The sequence below is a fragment of the Miscanthus floridulus genome, chromosome 15 (assembly GCF_019320115.1).
Source record: "Miscanthus floridulus cultivar M001 chromosome 15, ASM1932011v1, whole genome shotgun sequence".
NCBI classification, from domain to species: domain Eukaryota; kingdom Viridiplantae; phylum Streptophyta; class Magnoliopsida; order Poales; family Poaceae; genus Miscanthus; species Miscanthus floridulus.
In genome coordinates, this window is record NC_089594.1 from 4737326 (window position 1) to 4745668 (window position 8343).

Consider the following 8343-nt stretch of genomic DNA (forward strand, 5'->3'; position numbering starts at 1 on the left):
TATAAAAAACAATATTGGCCCCGTTCGCTTCGCTGAAAAAACACGCCGAAACACTGTTCCGGTAGATTTGTTGTGAGAGAAAAATATTGTTCCGGCTGAAAAAAAAACAAGCTAAAAAGTATGGATTATAAGACAGGCGAACAGTGCCATTGTTGTGTATATAATGTCACTGCTAAACTAGAGGTACAGGCTCAACAGACTATCATTATTGGTATTATTATTAGACTACGAATGAACACACACGACCGACTGCAATAGATGCAAGCAGCATGCACACTAGCTAGACCAGAGCAACATAGCAATGGCTTCCGGATCCCACCCAGGCATCGTACCTTTCTTGTCCTGGTATTCTTGTTCCCGCTTTTGGTCGTCCAGATCGTCGTCCCCTTGTTCTTTGTCTGGCATCTGAAGCTTGTCTGCCAAGGTCTTGGCCCCCTGGAGCGAGATGAGGAGCCAGAGTTTGGAGAGGAACTCCCCGCCTTCTCCCAAGCTCTTGGCGTGCAGGTAGGCCCTGCACATGCTGGCGGAGTAGCAGAGCATGCCCACCCACACACGGTGCATCAAATGCCAACGGTCATCGGCGTCCTCCATGCGCAGAAGCTCCTCCGCGAGCTTGCAAGCATCGTCGATGACGGTGTATGCCTCTTTTTCTTTGAGGTTGGCTGCTTTTTCCTTGATCTTGTCTAGGAGGATTTCATCGGAGAGTGGTTGCTTTTGCTGCTTCTCCTTTTCCGTCATGTCTTTGGTGGCCTGGGTGATGATGCGCTCCATCTGTTTGGTGGTTTCGGTGAACAGAAGCTGCCTGCTGCCGGTCATCAGCATGTCGGGTCTAAACTTGAGGAGGTAGGCCATGTAGTTGGATATTGCCTCCGTGCACACCTCACGAAGAATCTCCGCATGCAGAGGCCTGCACCTAAAGTGCCTCGGAGGCTTGCTGCGGAAGCAGAGGTCGGTGGCGATGTGCCAGATGAGGACGCTCTCGTCAAATGGCGTCTTACGAAGGCTTCGCCATATCACCACGTTGGGCACCTTCTTCGGCTGATCCATGTTCTCGGAGTAATAGTCCGTCTTGAGCAGCCTCTCCGTTTGGTCCATAGTCCAGTAGTCCCTCTTGGTGAAGCTTCTGTAACTGGCGAGGTCGACGTTCTTGTACTTGTACCCCTGGCCCTGCTGCGGCTGCAGCTTCTGCTTGCTCGTCGCGAAGAGCATGATGGCGGCAATGTGCAGGGATGGAACCAGCAGCACATGGCAAGTCAAGTAGGCGGGCGTGAACATCACGTTCGCTCTGGGGCCCGTTTAGTTCGCCCGAATTCGGGCGAGGAGTCCAGAATTGCACAGTGTTTCGGCCTTCTTAACTAAACAGGCCTACAAACTTTGGACCGCCCAAATTCGGCCGTGGACGTAATACCCCCGCCGACGACCGCCCCCATCCTCTCTCGCTCATTCACACTCCTCAGCCACACTCCCAAACCCTAGCGCCGGCTCCCTCTCCCGCAGCGCCGCTCTCCCTCTCCCCCGCCGCTCCTCTCGCCGCCTCCGCTCGAATCCACCGTTCCACCGCCAGATCCACCCCATTGTCGGTCGGATCCATCGCGTCCGCTACCGGATCGACCGTGGTTGACCCCGTCGTCGGCAATGGACGGCTTCAACGGAGAAGGGAACGGCTCGGAGTTCAACGTCGGCGCATCCGGCAACGGCTCCGAGTTCAACCTCGCCGGATACGACAACGTCTCCGACTACTACGACGTCCGCCGCACAAGGAACCTCTTCTCCCTGGCGCCACCGGGCTCCGGATCCGGTGACTACAACTTGTACACCTCCGTGCCGCCTCCGCTCTCATCGTCGACCATCCCGTCCCCAGGTGAGCTGCGTATGTCTGGGCTCAACGTCAACGCAAGCGAAGGTTGGCCAAACATCGACGCCTACGAAGGCATCCTTCGCTCCGGCGACCAAGCGGGCGGAATCGATAGCAGCCGGGGCCCCCCTCCCGTCCGCGTGCCTCCCTGTAGCGGTGGGGTGCACACGGCTCCCATGCATCATCAGCGCCGAGCTGCATCCAGGTCGCGCGGTGCCCGTCGTCGCGGCGCGGGTCATGCAGTGGCCGGCGACAACAACCCTCCCGTCTCGGTACATCTCGCTTCCCATTTGCACGTTTCGAATCGACATTCTGCCTTTGTGTTTACATTTTTCCCTGTCGTGTTCCATGCCTCCATTTGTAATGCTTACTTTCATACGAGGTATTGTTCATGCATTGCTTGTCCATTACAATGTCCACAGAATGAGATAACCAGAGCAAAGTGGAACAAAGATGATACTAAGAAGTTTTGTGAGATTTACTGCACCCAAATTGATTTGGGTAACTGCAAGAATGGCAACATGACCAAATGGGGGTGGAAAGATGTCCAGGACAGGTTTCGAGCTGCGACTGGTAAGCTTCATGACAGTGAGCAGTTCGGGCATAAGTACAGACAGCTAAAACAGCTTTGGCTTTTCATCGAGGACCTTCGGCACAAGGCCACAGGCTTGGGAAGAAGAGAAGATGGCTCTGTGGTTGCTTCTGACAAGTGGTGGGAAGACCATTGCAAGGTTCATGAGCTCTGTACTCATCTATTGTTCCTCTGTGGTTCGCATCTATTGTTGATTCTGACAGTACGTGGTTTGTTGTTTGCAATGCAGGGGAAGCAAGACTGGATGGAACTCAAAGATGGATGGCCAGAATACATTGATGAACTGGACCGCATGTTCGCTGGAGTTGCCGTGAACAGAGAGACCTCATTTGTTCCTGGGGTGAGCCGCCGCCTTCACTACGTTAGCAGCGGCGAAGAAGAAGCAGATCATGACCAGGTCACCCCTCTGAGCTGTGCGACCCCAGTCAGCTCTGGAAGCAAGAGGAGCAGCAGCACTCGCAGCGATGCATCATCTCCCAGCAAGAAGTCCAAGAGTGCAGCTGTTCGGTCCATGGATGCCAACATGAGCAGGTTCAACTTCAGTTATGAGAACAGGACTGCAATGATGCAAAACTGCTGGAAGGAGAGGCAGCAATAGGTTGTGGCTCTTGATGAGGAGAAGAACATCAAGAAAGAAGAACAGAAATTGGTTGCGGCTGTAGCAAGAGAGGTTGGGGCGCACAAGATTCAAGGGCTGTGGGTTGGTGTCATCAATATCTGCAAAGATGACGATGCCAGGACTGTCTTCCTCGAGACACGTGTGGAAGCAAGGCTTGAAGTCATTAAGCACTATGCTGGGGTCGGAAACTAGAACCATCTATCCATGCATTTCACCTGAAAGTGACTGTAGTTGGCATGATGAACTATGTCTTTTGTGTGTGCAGATCATTAGTCCTATATGAACTATGTCTTTTATGTGCGAGGTTGTGATGAGGAACAATGTCATTAAGCCCTTAATTTGCAGCATGGTTGTTAAACTAAGTTCTGAAGCACATTTTTTTATATTGATTGCCTGTGTGAGGTCATGGTATGTTTGAATTGAGGTAGCCTTGCATGAGTATAGTGGGTACCAACAGTTTTTGTACTGACTGTCTGTGTGTTCTATTGCAATGGCCAGGAAGTTGTTCATCAAGTTAATGCTCAAGTGGATGATGACGACGACTGGTGGGAGGAGTTTTGGAATATGCTGCTGGAAGATGATGATGAAGCAGCATTTATCTATGGTACGTATGACTACGCTATACATCTGGACAAGTATTGCAATAGAGCTGAGTATAGGAAGCCACAATATACAGGTGAGGAATGGGTACAAAACAAGCTTGCCAATCAAACTGCCTGCTACAACATGTTTAGAATGAGTCCCCAAATGTTTTATAGTCTACATAGTTTGTTGAGTACAAACTATGGCCTCACATCCTCATCCAAGTCTACCTCTATTGAGGCTCTAGCAATGTTCCTTTGGATACTTGGGGCTCCACAATCAGTTAGGCAAGCAGAGGACAGATTTGAGAGATCACTAGGCACTGTGCACAACCTTTTTTATAAAGTCCTCAGCAATGTGTTAGACCTATCTGCCGACATCATTAAACCTAGGGACCCAGATTTTACAACAATGCATCCTAGGGTCCAGAATGCTAGGTTCTATCTTGAATTCAAGGGTTGCATAGGGGCAATAGATGACACTCACATTCCTGTGGTCGTGCCAAGTGATAAATTTATGCAGCACATGTGTCGGAAGGGCAAGACAACCCAGAATGTCATGGCCGTTTATGACTTCGACATGGTCTTTACTTTTGTCCTTGCTGGCTGGCCTGGATTGGTGCATGACATGAGAGGGTTAGAAGATGCACTCACAAAGTACAAAGATTTCTTCCCTAAGGCGCCTAGAGGTACACACGTTGCTGCTAGTTCAATACTGTTCTCTAATTGAAGCTTGTTAAACTTATAGGTACTTACTGCTGCAGAGAAGTACTACCGGGTGGACTCGGGGTATGCAAACCGCCCCGGGTTTCTGTCTCCTTACCGGTAGACCAAATATCACATCCAAGACTTTCAAAACGCCGTCGAACCACAAGGTATTAAGGAGATATTCAATTATGCGCATTCATCTCTTAGAAATGTCATCGAAAGGGCGTTTGGAGTGTTAAAGATGAAGTGGCGCATATTGTTTAACATTCCGTCGTATCCATCTGAGACACAGACACATATAATAGTTGCATGCATGGCGTTGCACAACTTCATCAGGATGAATGGTGACTTTGACGGTCACTTTGCTATGGTAGACAGCAATGTCAACTATGCGCCTGTTGAAGCATCTGTGGATCAGCCTGAGACAGAGCCTGCTCCAGACAGTGCGGACATGGAAAGCATGAATGCATTCCGAGACAGGCTGGCTCATCATTTGTTTAATAGGTCGTGAATAATCTGAGATTGAGATGTAATTTCTTATGTACTATCGGAATGTCTATAACAATTTTCGGCGGATTTGACTACATTTTACTTGAGTTTTTGAATATGCAATAAAGTGTGTAGAGTTACAGTTCATGCGATTGTGCATGCAAAATCTGGGTATGCAGATGTTTCAGTCTGTTTGGGGGTGCAAAATCTGCACATTTCGGTATGCAGAATCTGGGTACACAGTAACTGCAAACTTTGGGGGTGCAGAATTTGGGAACTAAACAAGGGCCTGGTGTAGATGAGCCCGAACGCCTGACGAAGCATGGACTTGAGCGTCTCGTCTTTCTCTATCTTGAGAGGCTCCAGGATATTCTTCTCGTGACCACCACCACCACCCCTGCCCTGTGCTTGCAGGGTGACCTCGGCAGCGAACAGCGACAGGTCCGACAGGATCATCTGGACCTGGTCGCTCTGCGACAGGATCGGCGCGTCGCCTTCCGGCAGCTTTTTCCAGCACTTGTACCTGTCGCTGAGCTCGGTGAAGCACCACTTCCACCATGCGCTAGGCTTGACCCTCGCTCCTTTCATCACCGACGACATGGCCGTGAGTGGATCAATCCTAGCTCCCCTGAGAGCCAAGGGCTTCTCCAACACACTGAGGATGCCAAGGATGAACAGCAGGACCGCCGAGGCCAGCATCCTTCTATCGCCGGAGCCAGAGCCAGGGCCTGGCCACGACTTGTAGAAGCCGAAGAGGGCGATGGTGACCTGGGACAGCAGGGTCACGGTCTGCCGGATCCACAGCATGTTGTCATCGATGTTGTTGGCGGACACCTCCTCCACCCCGCCGAGGTGGATGAGGAGGACAGGGGCCCATAGCACCTCCAGCATGCTCGGCGGCTTGCGCACGTCCGCCTCGCCATTGTAGCAGCCGGCCACCGCCCCGTTGGCGTGCCGGTTGAAGACGGTGGCGAGCGCGTAGATCGCCACGGCGTCGCTGCAGCCGCTGCCCAGCTGGATGCACCGTCGCAGCCACAGCGGGATGCTGTACTTGCGCATGGGGGCAGCCAGCACCAGGAACCACTGCAGGCCCAGGCTGCCGAGGACGAGGATGCGCAGCTGCCACTCGTCCCACCATTGCGCAGCGCTCGAGAGATGCATGCTAGCTGCTTGCTCGATGATAGATGATCCCTCCCTCTCCGTGGACGTGTGTCTGCTCAATATCACTCAATGTATTGCATTAGGTATGTAGTTTTTTTTGGAGTCGAGTCCTTAGCGAGCAGTTGTTGGAATGGCCAGTTGGCCACCATTGTCGATGGGTTTTCCGGTTTGCCTTCCTGCCCTCATCTCTCTCCCCCTCTTTATCACATGTTGCTGTTGGAATGACTGCTTCTTCGACACATTTCACCAGAACTTTACCACGCGTATTGTGCTTTAATCATATCATGTATGTATGGGAATATGGCTTTAAACCTTGCAGGGGCGGACCCAGCGCGCGCTGGGGGGGGGGGGGGGCGCTAAAGCCTCTCCTATCCATACCGGAGCAGTGGAACCCTCTGTGGAGCCGCCATGAATTTTTAGGCAAAGTTCTTTAATGTAGGGGGGCTGAGACTTAAGATCGAGCAGCAGTGTTGTTCAGCCCTCCTGGAATATTTCTTGGATCCGCCGCTGAAACCATGCATTTTGTTTCACGCACGCTATATATATACTCTCTGTCGATGTGAAGGCTGTAATTTACGGCTCCATCCATTCTAAATTATAAGTTATTTCAATTTTCTTAGAGAGTCAAGGCATCTCAAGTTTGACCAAAATTATAAAAAGAATTTCAAAGCTTTATGACATCAAATAGGTATGCTATAAGAATATGATTAATGAAGAATCCAATGATACTTATTTAGTATCATAAATATTATTATTTTATTATATAAATTTAGTCAAATTTAGATGTTTTGACTCTCTAAAAAAATTAGAATAACTTATAGTTTAGGATAGAAGGAGTCCTACTTAACAGCCGAACCAGTGCAAGCATTCGGTTCCACCGTTGGGATTATATTAATTCTGCGTGCTTTGGCGTGTACCACACAACTTTATTTATTTGTGCTGTACTCTCAAGACTGCACTTTGCGTGTGCCTATGATAATATTCTAGGTCATACGCACTAACAGAGAACAGACTTTAGAACGATGTCCCAATTTAACATTAGCCTCGGCATTTTTTTTTGCCCCCAGGACTAAAGGTTTCTTTAGTCCCGGTTGGTAATACCAATCGGGACTAAAGGTTCCTACCCAATGGTCGTCCGCGGGGCAGGGATCTTTAGTCCCGGCTGGTATTACCAACCGGGACTAAAGGTTTAGTCCCGGTTTGGGTGATGCCCCGGGAATAAAGATTAATCTTTAGTCCTGGTTTGGCCCCCTAACCGGGACTAATTATCCCGGCCTATAGATCAGCTCATTTCTTCCTCCCCGAGACCGAGCCATTCCATTCAAACTCATTGCCTCTGTTCTTCAGCTTGCTGTTGTTCTTGCTCTCTCCCCCTCCATTGGTGTTGCTCTTCGATTTTGGAGGTAACAAACTTAATCCTCTTATGTTTTATCAGTAGCTTATCTCATTTTACGATGTAGATGCATGTGTAACTTTATATGTTGTACTTTATTATGATTTTGTCATTTTTAGCTCAAAATCACATAATGATTTGCATATATGTTTGGATAAACAAAAGTTAAATTAGTTCATCAAAATCACTTGATAATTTAGTACTGCTAGTATATGTAGTACATTTCATGGTTTAGTTAGATAAATAAATATTTTTATTTTTTTAATATATTACTTTAGAAATGAGAAATTTACAATAGTTTGCAAAAATAAGTATAGAAAGTAACTTGATATGGTGGATTTGATTATGATTTCTATGTCATTTTAGCTCAAAATCACATGATGATTTACAATAGTAAAATCACTTGATAGTTTGGTATTTTACTATTATACATAGTACATATTTCATGGTTTAGTTAGATAAATAAATAATTTTAGTTTTGTTTAAATATATTATTTTAGAAAATATGAAATTTACACTAGTTTGCAAAAATAAGTATAGAAAGTAGATGACAACTGGTACCGGATCCTCGGCCTCTCGTTCGGTTGCGAAACGACTGAGGCCAGAACTCCCTCTCATTATCTGCGGCAAGTGTAAGCAGAAGATTGTGATGGAGTACCGAGTCAAGAGACAGGGACCCAACAAGGGTCGTGTTTTCTACAAGTGTCTGGATCGTGATGTGAGTTTCTTACGCATTTGATTATTATGGCTAATTGACCTGCTTTTCTTGAATATTTTTGACTAAATATTTTTTGGCTTTAATTTCAGTGGGAGGGCAATGGATGCGATGGTTGGTACTAGGAGGAAGATTATGCTACATACTTGCAGAATTTGGGTGTGCTTGAGGTAGCGGCTGCTGATGATGAGGCAGTGAGCTAGCAGGAGACGCTTATTGATATTCAATAG

At 48.2% G+C, this 8343-nt stretch overlaps 1 protein-coding gene across 1 annotated transcript; it reads right to left on the reverse strand.

The window, feature by feature from the left end:
- Positions 1 to 276: 276 nt before the first annotated feature.
- On the reverse strand, positions 277 to 6103 carry LOC136506864 (uncharacterized). Its single transcript, XM_066501765.1, has 3 exons — positions 5099 to 6103; positions 4986 to 5052; positions 277 to 1285 (listed from the first exon to the last, which is right to left on the reverse strand). The coding sequence occupies exons 1-3, from the start codon at positions 6003 to 6005 to the stop codon at positions 277 to 279; spliced, it is 1983 nt and encodes a 660-aa protein (XP_066357862.1). The 5' UTR covers positions 6006 to 6103.
- Positions 6104 to 8343: the final 2240 nt, after the last annotated feature.

Bases quoted from the DNA above. Each gene is read 5' to 3' on its own strand.
- LOC136506864 (XM_066501765.1), bottom strand. From the start codon at position 6,005: ATGCATCTCTCGAGCGCTGCGCAATGGTGGGACGAGTGGCAGCTGCGC. The intron at 5,053-5,098 runs GTTTGCAGTTAC...CGAAATGTGCAG, and splicing joins CCAAATTCTGCACCCCCAAA to ATTTTGCACCCCCAAACAGA. The intron at 1,286-4,985 runs GTAACTCTACAC...AACGGGCCCCAG, and splicing joins CATGCACAATCGCATGAACT to AGCGAACGTGATGTTCACGC.